Source organism: Temnothorax longispinosus, chromosome 6 (assembly GCF_030848805.1).
Source record: "Temnothorax longispinosus isolate EJ_2023e chromosome 6, Tlon_JGU_v1, whole genome shotgun sequence".
In the NCBI taxonomy this organism is placed as follows: domain Eukaryota; kingdom Metazoa; phylum Arthropoda; class Insecta; order Hymenoptera; family Formicidae; genus Temnothorax; species Temnothorax longispinosus.
The window spans coordinates 22,757,774-22,771,971 of record NC_092363.1 but is presented as its reverse complement, the minus strand read 5'-3'; the positions used below and the strand labels follow the sequence as shown (position 1 = coordinate 22,771,971).

Here is a 14,198-nt window from a genome sequence, read left to right as displayed (position 1 = left end):
CTCTACACCCTATATAAGCGCCCGTCATTTTAAGTCGATCTCGGGTGGAATTGCGTTCATCGGATTTTTCGCGTTTCACGAGCCACAGAACCGCAAATAACAGGAATGAAATTCACCGTTTCCCTTTCCAGCCAGAAACCGAGAAATTGGAGTTATTCTCGCGCGACTACGAGGGTCGTCGGAGACGTTACGTAACTAAACTCCCCGAGCCACGGATTGCACACATTGCACCTGCCCGCTCCGCAGGAAACATAGTTCCAGGTTCTTTCTTTTATTTCCGTTTGTATGACCCTTTCCTTCGTGGCACGTGGGGGGCGTGTTTCTCCGCGGGGAATCTCTCACGATGGGTGGGAGTTCCATCCGCAGGGCTTCCCCGAGCAATTCGTTTGTAAATTGTTCCGAAGCTTCCCGCGGGATACCGATAAATAAGTGTCATCTCGACGGGCCGGCTGCACGCTTTCTTAATAAACGCTCTGGCGAACCACTTTAATTTCCACTATACGTTTCGAACCGATAGAGCGCGAAATTTTATATTGCCGAGATAAAATACGCTTCTACTATACTTACAATGAAGAAACTGTTTTTTTTTTCACTTCGTTAGAGAAACTACCATACTTTTTCTAAATACCAAAATTAAACTGGAATATTATATTAATTTTTGATAATAGATTCTTCGCTAAATTTCGACTTTCTCTTAATATAAAATCAGTGTCCCACCACTCCCACGATGTATCCGAGAGATAGATCTCTCTTGATTATTTAATTATATTCCCAATAACGGACCACTTTTATTTCTGGCTTTTGTTATGTCTGTATTGAGTCACAGGACACTTCTTCGTTCTTCATATTCTTGACATTGATGGTAATAGAATTAACAATGACCTCACGTCGCAATGACGTTCAGACACCTATATCTTCCGTATTTCTTAAGTTTGGTCGCTGTTCATTTTGTCGATCACTATATGCCGAGGAAAAACATTGTCATATATTCACAAGTCACAAGTCACTATTCATATTTTATAAGCGAGTCTCTCACTCTAACGAGATGGTCCGGAGCAACAGACAGGAGTGTCGGTCGCCCGACAATCTTTGCACTGCGAGACGGTCGTAGATCGTCGCTACTTTTAGACTGACGATGCCGACCAATGCTTTACTTGCTGCGTCAAATGCATTTGAATCGTCTTTTGGCAAACGGAAATAGGTGCGCGAACTTAGAAATATCCACATATTTAATATCAATACATATCAATACCTATACATCTCTGGTATAGATCGATAAAAATAGGCATGTATGGTTTAATGAAATATCAATAGCGTATAATGTTGACGATTAACGATATTTATAATTAACAATTGAAAAGAAAGGGATTTCTCGAGCGAGCTGTCTCCAGAAAAAATATAAATATAACAAAATCAGAAATTTGAAATTATGATTTCAAATTGATATTTTATTTTATTATATAATCATAAGTTTTGTATATATCTTAATAAATAATGATTTTGTTTAATTCTATATTACTTTAATAAAGTCTTTTAATCCTGTTATATATCAAATATATTAAATCCAATAGAAAATATTTTTCATCTCCTTATTAAAATTAATCAACTAATAATAAAAATGCATTCATATAGTGAAATTTACATAGATTCAATGCTTAACTATATCGCTTAATTATATCGATTTATAAGTAATGAAAATCTATGTGAATAAAAAGATTTCCTCATAAAAGCTTCTTGACTGAAGCTGATTCTTCTGAGAGATCTGTCACACGATATTATATAAAACGCGCATTTATTGCACTTTTGATAAAATAGTATACGCCGCGCCCGCATATATAGATATCCATCTTATGCAATTATTGATTTATATAACCAAATATTTTTTGTATAGCAGATCAATTATAGGTTCGAATCAATTATAAATTATAATCAGTAGTAATCATTAATCAAGATTAATCCAAGAAATATAGTTAGGTTTAATTATTATCATTTTATTAAGAAACGCTGATAATTTCGTTTCGAGATATCGCAATGTCTTTAATTAACTGCCTAATCATAGGATCAGGAAACTGCATAACATCATGACAAAATGGAATGTATCGTCAATATTTTAATTTATAAAAGTTTGGAACCACTCAAATTATTAATAATTATTTGTCATTAGCATTTATTTCTTAAATTCTATGGCTTGTCAAAACAAAAAAAAACATTTATTCCGCTCCGCCAAATTAATTAATTCAATCAACACGTCCAATAACTTCTAATTTAATTACAAACGCGTGTAAACTTCTTCCCGCTGTGTTGACTGTCCGCCCGCTCCTGTTCTACTTATTTCAAGCTTGCAGTTCTTCTTCGCGATAGAAGGCGGCGCCTCGTACAAGCCAACGATCACGTCCCTTGTCTTTCTCTTGCCCAACCTATCAATTTCGCTTCCTATCGCACGCGTGACGCCCAATCGCGGACGCTTTTACGGCCTCCATCGATTTTGGATTTAATCGATGGCGTATGAATTGAATAAGCCGTATCGTTCCGCGCCAAACAATGGCACCTCGGGGCTGATAGGAGCCGTCGATATCTCGCCACGTCAAATTTATTTATTATATACGTGTATTTATTATGTGTATGCCATGCGGTCTACGTTATCAGTCATGTGCGCACGCGAACGCAGCCTCGCATTCGTAAATTCCGGGGCCTAATCGACAATTGGGATTGCATAATGGGTATCGGACACGAAACGTACAGTGCAATGTGCAAGAACGTGTGTGATCCGCATTATGAATGTCAATATAGCATAATGAGACGTGTCATTAGCTCCTAAACCACTAATGACTAACTGAACAATCATTTACTCACACGGTATCAGGATGCGAAGTACCATCAGCGTGGCAAACGCTACACACCCCACACGTTGAACTTATTGAATAACAATTACGGTAAGAGGTTTAAGGTATAATTTTTCAATTCTCGATTTTTCAATTCTATATTATCAGAATAAAATTATATTGCGCTTAAAATATTATAAATATTACTGTCGTAATCATCAAATTATTAAAAATTAATTTAAAATCCACGTTTAATATGTACATTATAATAATAATTTTAATGTATCTCTTAAAATGCGGTTATTTTTATTAAATATAATAAGATTATGAATTTAAAATAAAAATAAATTCTATTTTAAACCCTAAACAAAATTTTATTTCCAGAATAAAATACTTATCATCTTAGCTTTTTCGTAATTTTTCTTAAATTTAATACAGTGCGGGATATATAATTTATATCATGGAAATTATGGAGCTGTAGAATGCAAATAATTTTTTAATATGTACAAATAATGAATTTAACCCACATATACTACTATTAATACATATTAATATCTCTATACATATTAATATATCTTTATACCACTTCCATGTAACATTATATTTTAATTACATTATTATATTCTATATTTATTATAATTTATTATCTATTTATGTTTATTATAATCTAAATTTATATAAAAAGCAGCTTTCTCGAGTTTCACTCGCAGTTGAAACAAAGAGATAGAAATGCACATATCAGAGAAGAGATGAGTATACATGAATAGTGCGAGAGTATCCATGAAGTGAGTCACCTAACAAGCGAAAATGTGTTTGACTGTTGTACATAGAACATTCGAGTACTCTAATTCTATCGCTTTTAGGTGATCAATGTGTTGGCATTATGCAGGGAACGCGTTATCACGTTGCTCCTGACCTCTGACCTCATTTTCGTATACGAGCTTAAAGTGGCACCGGTCATATGCGTTAAAATATAAGATCGCGTATATTTCCTCGAATTTGAAGATATGCAAAATTTCTTGTAATTCCTCGCGGAATGATAAAAACGCTTTCCCTTCTTTCTCTGCTAACAAGACGAAATCGACAAGGAATAAAAAACGTAGATACTAAAATTCAGTTCAAAATCTAATCAATACTAGAATTATATTTTTTAAATTCCTGCTCGCAAAAATGCAATTAAATGAAAAATGTAAATTAAAACCATCGGGCACGTACTATCTTTGCATTGTAACTTTTTAACGAGCAGCTCTTTAATCATGCAAATAAAAAACAATGTTATAATTTGAGAAAACGTGTATATAAACGATATTACGTTCAAATTCGAACAATAGACTCGCACTTGCTAAAGCCCGTATCAGTCTATGTATTGGGATTGAGATTGGATTGAAATTTAATCAATCAGAATAAAGAAAACTGATCTCAAATTTAGTGAATTTCGCTCTGATCGGTCAAATTTCAATCCAATCTCAATTTCAATCCGTAGTCTGATACGGGCTTAACGGATTCATTTTGTATCCCAATATAATATATGATATGCGTTTCCTCTGCATGTCAGTGAAACCAGTTAAAATCTCGCCAGTCTCAATCGGAAAATGTATACGTGTCGATACGTGTCTCCGATCTCTCCGATCTCTCCGATCTCAATCTCAATCGAGTCCATTCTCGTGCTCTACGTAGTGATTCTTACATTTCGATAGAGCACGAAAAAACTTGGGAAGTAAAATAATATGCGCGAGAAAGATTTACTTGCTATTTTATATCAAGGCCATTCTAAATTTGTCCCCGCGCTTGGAAATTACATGATGCATCAAGCGAATATCGTTCCTACGTAAATATATGTTTGATTACATAATTAATGTCCGATGAACGAGCTCCTGCTGGCGGTACTGTTGAAAAGCTTCAGAAATTATTGATCCTGTTAACGGCGTAATTAAAGTTCGCCAGTATGAACAGGCTTATTTTACATTACGTAATCTAACACGAACGGCGAGATTAATAATTAACAATTTATCGATTGCCCGAATAACGCAGATTGCGAGTGACACGATTGCAAATGTTCCCAGCACGATTTTGCTACATCCGCGAATCCCGTACTTATTAGTACTTTTTTTTATTATGTTAATAACAATTATGGGTAACAATAGCTATTACTAAATGAAAGATTAATTATTATTAACCCTTAAATGCCCCCTGGGGTCCAGCGGACCCCAGACCCTTTACAATGATATATTTTCAAATGTTCTTGCCAAAAATGGAGCTCATGCTCCCATTGATGATAGTTGACGTTTGTACACTTAGCAGTACTCAGTTTACTTAATTTTTTATACTGTGTTGAAATTGAAATTTTAACAATATAAGCATTTTATTCTTTTTTCTAAGCCTTGAACAACATTGAAAAAAATGTTCATAACTAAAGATAAAAAAGTCAATGAGTAAGGAGACATTTTTCATGCTGGGGTCTTTTAGACCCCTCATGTCATTTACGAGATTCTTGAGAGGTGTAGCATTTAAGGGTTAAATTGTATAAATTGTTGAATTCCGAGAAATCTCTGTCACTATCCAGATATAGAATAGATCATTATCACTTCCTGTAACTATGGCGACCAAAACATCCGGATAGGGTATGGTATGCTCAAGGGAGAAAATTATATTTATGTCGGAAAAGGATTACCGCAAAAGGCAGAGCATTTGAGCTAGCAGCGGTCATACACGTGGACCGAGTATACGTCGAGCTTCCGGCGATTTTGGTTCACGTTCTACATCGCGTTCTGAATCAAATACGAGTACAATGAAAGCCAACGTTTACAATTACAGGACTTTTAACTTCAAATATAGATATAAATTAAAAAGTATTATAAGGTAAATGTTATACCAATGCCTGGACACGTACCTATATGTCTGGACATTTTTATCATTTTAGTCTTTAAATAAGTTATAACGCGAATTAAAATCAAAGAAATATATACATATTTTTCTTGTATTATATTTTTATCTTTAATTTTAATTTGCGTTATATTTAATTAAAAACTAAAATGATAAAGGTGTCCAGACATAGGTCTTAAATGTCCCGGTATTGGTACATTTATCTTACACTGAAGAAAAAAAATACTTAAATCCAAGAAAATATTTTTTCACATAGTATCAATGGCTTATTTACTTAATATAATCACATATTTATTTAGAATTAGATATCTATAATTAGATAAAAATATCTTGTGGTCACAAGATGCCACAAGACATTGACTTAAATTAAGTAAAAATATCTAATTCTAAATAAATATGTGATTATATTAAGTAAATAAGCCATTGGTACTATGTGAAAAAATATTTTCTTGGATCAAAGTTTTTTTTTCAGTATAAACAAGATTATAAAAAATTATGAAGAAATTCTGAATGAAGGTAACATCGCAAAATCTGGATTTTTTGGGGGAAAGATATTGAAATATTGTTCAAATTAGTAATAAAATTATTAAGTAATTTCTGTTGGTAGAATTTACTTTTCTTTTGATTTGAAAAGGAAATTGTTCGGAAGATTAACCAGATATTGTGCGACTCCAATGGATTTCTGACGATGAGACGTGGATAATCTCCTATGCAGGTGAAAAAGCACGAAGGTAAGATATCGTAAAGATTTAAGCCAAATTATAATTAAAAAATATTAAACAAGGAAAAATTACGGAATATTTGAATTAACATTAATATCAAAATTAATAAGAAATATATTCTATTGTAAATCATGGGAGTAAACTTCAAAATGTGAGAAATAAAATATTTCTTCGTTATCAATGCATTTCAAAAGCGTATGATAAAAATAAGAAATAAAACGACAGAACGCCACTTATAATTCCATTTTTATATGATACTTTTTAATATTTAGAATTCTGAATATTTAATATCCAGTCTCTCCCTTTCAAAATTATAACATAAATAATATATATATCTACACATTAATATAATAAGAAAAATAGAAAATTAATAAAGAGGAAACACATATCTTGTTGCATACTCAAATAACTAATTAAATTTAAAAAAATTAAACCCTGTAGCTCATTGTCGGAAAGCTCATTGTGTAGCGTATAATGTTGTGAAATGTATATCGTGTCACAATATACTGTGGATAATCAGCGTAGATAAAAGAAAAAAGGGAGAGAAAACTGCAACAACTTTACACATTCCCCGAGGGAATATTGGAATGTATGCAAAAAGGTACGACCTAGTTTTACAGAATCTTCGTAAAATATTGTCCATTTTTGTTGAGGATACTCGAGCAATTTCATTTGCATTCAAATAGGTACGCACACATGGCTAAAAGGCTTTTCGTCGTGCGACATCCCGTCACGTTTCTCGCATTCGTGTCCGTCGATGAATCGTACTTGACTATATCTGATTCATTATTTATTACTTCAGCTCACTTCGTCCGATTTACCTCGCTATCTATTATATTATTGGACACGGCAAACATGAAAGTAGCGATAAGAAGCACTCTGGAATGGCGAGCATCGAAAAACACCCATGAATAAAACGTGATCATCGTGCCTACACGATGTGAAATTATTGAGTTGCGGGATAGCGCGCAATAATACGCTCCAACTGTTGAAATGGAATCGTGACTTCCGATTCCGTCTTGTACCAATTATTAAGACCGAGTACTTTACTTACTACGATGTTTTGAAAAATACTGCAAGGTAGATATATTACATCTGTCAGAGGATGTTTACTTTCTCCAATAAAGTTAAAAAAAAATAAAAATATATACTTCTTCAAGAGGATAGAAGAGAGAAGGATTTTTTCAAAATCTTGTTAGCAAGATTTATTACAGATGTGATAAAAAAAGAATTTTAAATGTCTCTCGGCTATACGATATATATGAAAATTTTCACGTTTTATATTTATAAAACGTTTTATATATATAATTTACAAATTACTATTTAGAAATATTTTATATATTTATGGGTGTAACGTATTGTATAACTGTTTTATTGTTAGTGTAACTTTATTTGTGATTTACGTGAGAGAAGGTTAAGTGGGTAGTAAAACTAGTAAATAAAAGCGGAGGAAGGTTTACCTTCAGCCCTTTGGAAAAACGACTTGATACTACTGCGTAAAATAACAATGCTTCGTAACCTATTAGCGTTTACATACCCCGATGCAATTTTATTTCATAAACTGACGCGAAACTGAAAAAATGAAAAACCCAATTTGTCGTGCAAATAGCTTCTGAATTCATCTCTGAAAAAATATACGTATTCCTGTTTGCGGTAAAACCGACATCTCTTCGTCAAAGAAAGTTTACGCGTTTTGTAACTAATATTACTTCCTTTCTGTAGACGTATTTACCGGGTTTCTAGAGGATTTTCCAGACTGAAAAATAATTAAATATTGGAATTTTTGTTACGTGAGATCAGTATACACGATACCGTTAGACGTATCGCGATAAGAACAATTCTGGAACGATTCTGAGGTCTGTTGTACCCTAGCACAAGGGTTGACGCGCAAGGGGACGCGACTGGTACGTAGAATATAGAAAGGGGCACGATCTTCTATGTTCTTATTAATAGAGTCGCATCGATCGTCCACTTGGTTACCAACGGAAAGCATGCAAGTCAACGTACACGTATTCATGCGTTTCATTCGGCGTTTCTTTCGCTCATCGTCGTCCGCGGAAGTGTTTCCTGACAACCTTGCTTTTCTCTGAGCAACCCCCCCACTTTTCAAATAACCTAAACTGCGATGCACGATGCGCGACAGAACTTCGTTAATATGTGTGTGTTTATCGCTTATTTAATTTATTAAAACAAACGTTTTTTCGTTATGATTAAAAACAAAATAATAATTTAATTGTTATAAAAACTTTCATTTAATTTATATAATTTGAATTTTATAAGGAAATTTAATCTAATTGTTTTGGGGGAACTAAGAAGGAAAAAATTACGACACTGTGTGTGTGTTTTTTAGTTAATTTTAAAATTATATTTTAACAACATTTTTATTTCAGTCTGAGCTACAATGAAGCATGATACGAAAAATTAAAAACTTTCACTGAGCATGTCTCTAAAAATTGTCCCGAAATCTGCCGTTAAAAAAAGTAATATGTCGATATATAATATAACATAATTTATATAATTATAAACTGCCGTGGTAATAAATTAGGACACAGCCTTTGTATTGTTGCGGCTGATTTCCTCTTGCATAACTCGATAACTCCGGTTGATTTAGCGGAAAACTTTTCAATGGACACTGCGTATGACACAGTTGCAGTTGCCCTAATTAGACGCGCCTGTGAATGACACCTGCTTTGAAATAGGGAGAGAAAGAGAGAGAAAGATAAACCGCGCACAACTATAAATCGTTTAGCGACATAAAACGTACTTGACTGATTCTGACGAAGGCCGCCGGTCTGATCGTTGAAACTCGATTCCGCGATAAAACGTACGGCATATATGCCGTATATAATAAGGTGTATACGAAAAGAAGAATATTACGTTGCGGTCTACCTCAATGTCTCATCCTAATTTCAGTTTTCTAAATTTAGCGACTTATTCATTTTTGCACCGTGAATGTGGTCGACTACTTAGCACGATTGCACTTTGTAGACATAATTAAGAAAGTTGATAATCTAAAAATATAATTTTTGTAAAATACTAATTAAAAACGTGGAACCCTTTCTCCATTAAAAATTAATATTTAAAAAAATTGTGTTGCTGGTATTGAAAAAGAATTCGTTAATCTGTGCTATTTTTATCCGTAACTTTTAAATCGCAATTATCTTTTTTAGGTCACTTCTTTTGTCTCTTGCGTTTAATCTTTTAATCGCGATCTTTTTTATTTAAACATTAACTTTAAGAGAAATAAATCAAGTCTGATCAATTTTCTATATTTGAAAAACCACTATTCAGATTATTATTTGTAGAAGTTTAAAAGAAACATCAAGGATAAAGCTCTCAATAACAATAAATAAACAAACAAAGGTAAATAAGAGCTAGTTCGCAACGATGATCGGGCGACAGTGTAATAAAACTAAAATTACAATAATAAATAAATTAATATAATACAGTATTACAATAATAAATTAATTAATATAATACAGTAGTATACTGTATTATATTATTGTATTTATTATTGTAATTTTAGTTTTATTACTGTCGCCCGACCATCGTTGCGAACTAGCTTTTATTTGCCTTTATTTATTTATTTATTTTTAAAAGAAACCCATAGAATTTGTTTCTACCAGCGTTATCTTATATACGCTTATTTACCTCGAGAAATCTTTTCCATTGAAAACGCGTCTTGTGTAAATACACCCGTTTCTCAGTTTTAATTAATACTGTGGAGTGACAATAAAGAGTCTAATACACAAAGCGGAAGAGAGAAAACGTTTAAATCAAGACATATTAATATCTCAGTATTATACCAGAGATATTGCATGGAAGAGATTTTATATTACAGGTAATTATTCATTTTTACGAATATATTAATTTCTAATCTAAATAAATCTAATCTAAATAAATTATGTACTAAATTCAGGCAAGAGTTTTTATCGTTGTCCAACATTTCTCTCTCTTCTTTTAGTCCGATGAGCATGTATTTTGCACGCTCGCAAAATACACGTCATCCCTCAAAGTATTAAATGTTGCGACACACAACGAGACACATTACGCGACTGCGACTGCGACTGTCACACAAAATCAAATTCCTCAAAAGATGTCCGGCAGGACGTTAAAAGCACTATATATTCTTCGAATTTTGCAGAAACGAAGGGAGAATACACGTCTTTTATATATTGAAATAAAATAAGAAGAGACTGTTACACTGCGAGACTTTTACATTGAATAAACGCATCGAAATAAAATGTGACATAAAACACTGCGAATTAGGTGTGTTGTGTGGAATCGCGTCAATTATCCTCGAATCCTTAAAACCGTTCGATCAATCTAATACACATAGATTCGCGATTCGCTCCAAGATCCGCTCAGGGTCAGCGCGAATTAACGCGCGGGTGGCGGTTTTCGCTCGAGCGCTCGAGCAAAGGGCGGCCGCGCGATCGACTCGGACGGCCAGCCCAGCCCTTTTTCGCGCGCCCTCGAGGAACGCGTGTGTGCGAGACTACCCTCGGAGTAAGTCATTGAGCCTGAGCGGCGGCAGCAATTTTATCAGATTCTCCTCCTGAAATTCCACCTTTATCGAACACGAACAACAACTCACTCGTCGAGCTCCTCCTCGTCCAGCAGAAGACTCATCCTCTCCGCTTCGGAGCAGCGCGCGTCGTGCGACGTGTGCGGGATACCGTTATCGGGGAGGGTTGATTCTCTCGTCACACTGCGGCAAGGGTGTAGTCCTCTCGATGATCTTCCGCAGGACTATAGCCGCGGAAACGCGCCGTTACTCCACTGGCGCGTTTCCCCCGCTCCTCCTTCCTCACTCTCTCTCTCCCTCTCCCGCTCTCGTCCTCCGTTCTCGGTCTCTCTCCTTCCGCTTCGCTCTGTCCCCCTCTTATTATCTCGCGGTTTCCTCCTTCCCCGCCACTACCCCGTCGTGTTCGGCCTTTCTCCGATTCACGTTGTCGCTCCTTCCTTCTGCCTGTTTTTTGTCCTTCTCTTCCACGCATAATTGAGCCTATCTTCCTCTTTCTGTGGCTTGCCTTCTCATTCTTTCTTGCGTTTCGCTCTTTCTTTTTCTCCATCGTAAATTGCTCTTCCTTAGCTCGCACTTACAATAGTTTCCTCCTTTCTCTCACCGTCCCCCTTTCCTATGTCCATCTCTTTCCCTCCGACTGTGCATTCTTCTCTCGCTCACACAGTGTCCGCCTTCCTCTTCGACTCGTGTTATCCTTCTCTGGCACATAGATTAAAGGTACACCACGGCCAGGTGGTGGCATACTCACCCTCTCTTTGCATGGTGCATGCGCACTCCATGTACAGCTGCTCCCTTCTTTTAATTCCCTACCCTCAGCTGTTCGACGCACGCGGTAAAGATCTCCGTGTGGCCTATTTCGCAAAAGATCGCCACAGGCTAGCCAATTAAATAAATCTGTCAATAAACTTGACAATTGACAATTTATTTATTTGTACAAAGTTGAAATATAGAGATGTTATTTTATATTTTTCTACCTCGATATGTTTGACGAATACGACGATAAAGGGACGTTCGATATTGTGACGGGATAATTCGCACTGTAACTTTATAAATTTTTAAAATTACTTATCGTCGTATAAATTCATCGAAACGTGAGGTAAATCATAGTTGAATGAAGGGACATTTTGTATTACGTTTACACACAAGAAGTATTATATTCAATATTATTCAGATATAATAATCAATTTGTATTTGTATTTAAATATTTGTAATTATTACGTCACCGTTCTTTTCAATATCATATAAGAATGTCCGATAAAAATTTAAAGTTACACCTTTGAAAATGATCGAAGAACACTAATAATATTTCTGATTTCTGGAAAGTGAGATAAATTTGTATATGCCAACAGATACGTTATCTAGCTGATTACGTCTGTTTGATTATGGAATGTTCTTATATGATGTAGGAAAGAACTCATGCGATATGTCCCATGTAAGAAATTTGCTGCTGTCATATTTCTATTACGTCTTCTTTCTTAGCAATGCGCATTATAGGTATATTGTGAAAAGGTCGGAAGTCATTGTATTCCATTTCCTGTTGTGCTCAAATCAATTAAAAAAATATATTTTATTAATAAAATATATATGTAAATACGATCAATAATAACATATATTTTAATTGTAATTTTGAGAAATGTAATAAAATTACATTATTAGTATGAAAAACTTGTCCTATAAATAAACACATTTCTCTATATCTAGTTCCAATTGTATTAATAATATTAATAAAAATTTTAAGAATGGCAATTTCTAGATTTTGAAGTTTAGAGATTTCAATGCGAAAAGAAAATCGAATAGTCAAAGGTATTAGAAGAATATGATTGTCAACAAAGTTGCACTACCTAAAATTCTAAGAATTTTTCAAATTTTTTCGAATTCTTTACATTTCCAAGAATTGTAATTTAGAAAATTTCAAATAATAACAGTTAAGAAAATCAACTAGATACCAAGAGAATTTAATTAGCAAGGAGGTTGTACTATTAAAAATTCCAAAAATTTTCTCAATTTCTATAAATTTCCTACATTTCCAACAACTACTCTTAAGCCCGGTGTCCACGATGCAAGAACTGGGTCCAAGTTTCGGTTTAAGCCAATGAAACTGCTACTTTTCTGTAAGAGCTGCAAGTTGATTGGCTTAAATCGAAACTTGGATACTGCAGTTCTTGCATCGTGGACACCGGGCATTAGAATCTACATTTCAAAAATTCCAAGAATTCGGGATTTCAAATCACAACATTTAAGAAAATCGACAAAGTATCAGAAGAATATAATCGGTAAGGAAATTGTGCTATTTAAAATTCTAAGATAGAATTTTTTAATTTCCACAAATTTTCTAAATTTCCAAAAATTATTTTAATTTCCACGAATTTTCTAAAATTAATAATTTTCTCAATTTCCAAAAATTGCGATTCCGAAAATTCGGAATTTTAAATTGCAAAAATAAAAACAATCAATAAAATATCGAGGGAGTATAGTCGGCAAGGAGGTTGCTCATTCAAAAAACCAAAAATTTTTCCCAAAAATTTTAGGAAATTCGTGATTTTGAAAACTTTTAGTTTCTTTTAATTTTTTTTTGTGAAAATATTGTCACAATATATTTTTGCAAGAAATATAAATGAACGGTATGAGACAACGCATGGGTATTGACGTTGTAAATATGCGGGATGGAGAAGGGATCGCTGTTGCGATTGAGGGATGAATTCTCTCATCACACTCGTCAATACTACTGTCACAAACTGTGTTTATTTTTATCATTAATGTATATTATTTATTATAAATAAGTTAGAAACATTGATTTTGGGCTTGATAGGTGTTTACAATTTTATACACAGAGAAAGAATACCCAACATATTTTACGCTCTCAGAAGGGTGGTGTACGCCTCTTGACGAAGGAGAGATGATTTACAAATGAACCTAACAGCCCCTTGGAGACTTTTACACGTCGTTTACTCGCCGGTTTCTCGATTAGGGTTGTACAAAGCCTAGTAGTGTTGCAACCGATCTCCTTTTTTGTGTTTATTTCTCGATAAATTGTCTCTCACGCACGCACAATAAAAATTACTCCCTCGCCTTCTTTCCGCCTCGCCTCCTCTCTCTTTTCTCTTGCCAACCCCTCTCTCCTTTCTTTTTACTTACACGCGAACGTATGCTCACGCAATTGCACAAATACGCATACACATGCACAGAAACGCACCCACAATAATGCACATACGCATATACACACATACTTTTTCTCTCATTCAC

General features: G+C 34.3%; 2 protein-coding genes across 12 annotated transcripts in view; both read right to left on the bottom strand.

The window, feature by feature from the left end:
- The window catches only part of LOC139814772 (uridine phosphorylase 1), a 30,478-nt gene extending 19,280 nt beyond the window's left edge, over nucleotides 1-11,198 (bottom strand). The window contains exon 1 of the mRNA XM_071781255.1: nucleotides 11,025-11,198. Coding sequence (XP_071637356.1) covers nucleotides 11,025-11,059 — 35 coding nt within the window. The 5' untranslated portion in view covers nucleotides 11,060-11,198. The remainder of the gene's footprint in view (nucleotides 1-11,024) is intronic.
- A 2,479-nt stretch (nucleotides 11,199-13,677) lies between these two features.
- Galphaq (G protein alpha q subunit) overlaps nucleotides 13,678-14,198 on the bottom strand; it is a 39,071-nt gene continuing 38,550 nt past the window's right edge. For all 11 annotated transcript variants that reach the window (XR_011732588.1, XR_011732592.1, XR_011732591.1 and 8 more), the window contains one exon: nucleotides 13,678-14,198. This exon is cut by the window's right edge and continues 3,337 nt beyond it. The gene's annotated coding sequence lies outside the window, so the exon portion shown is untranslated.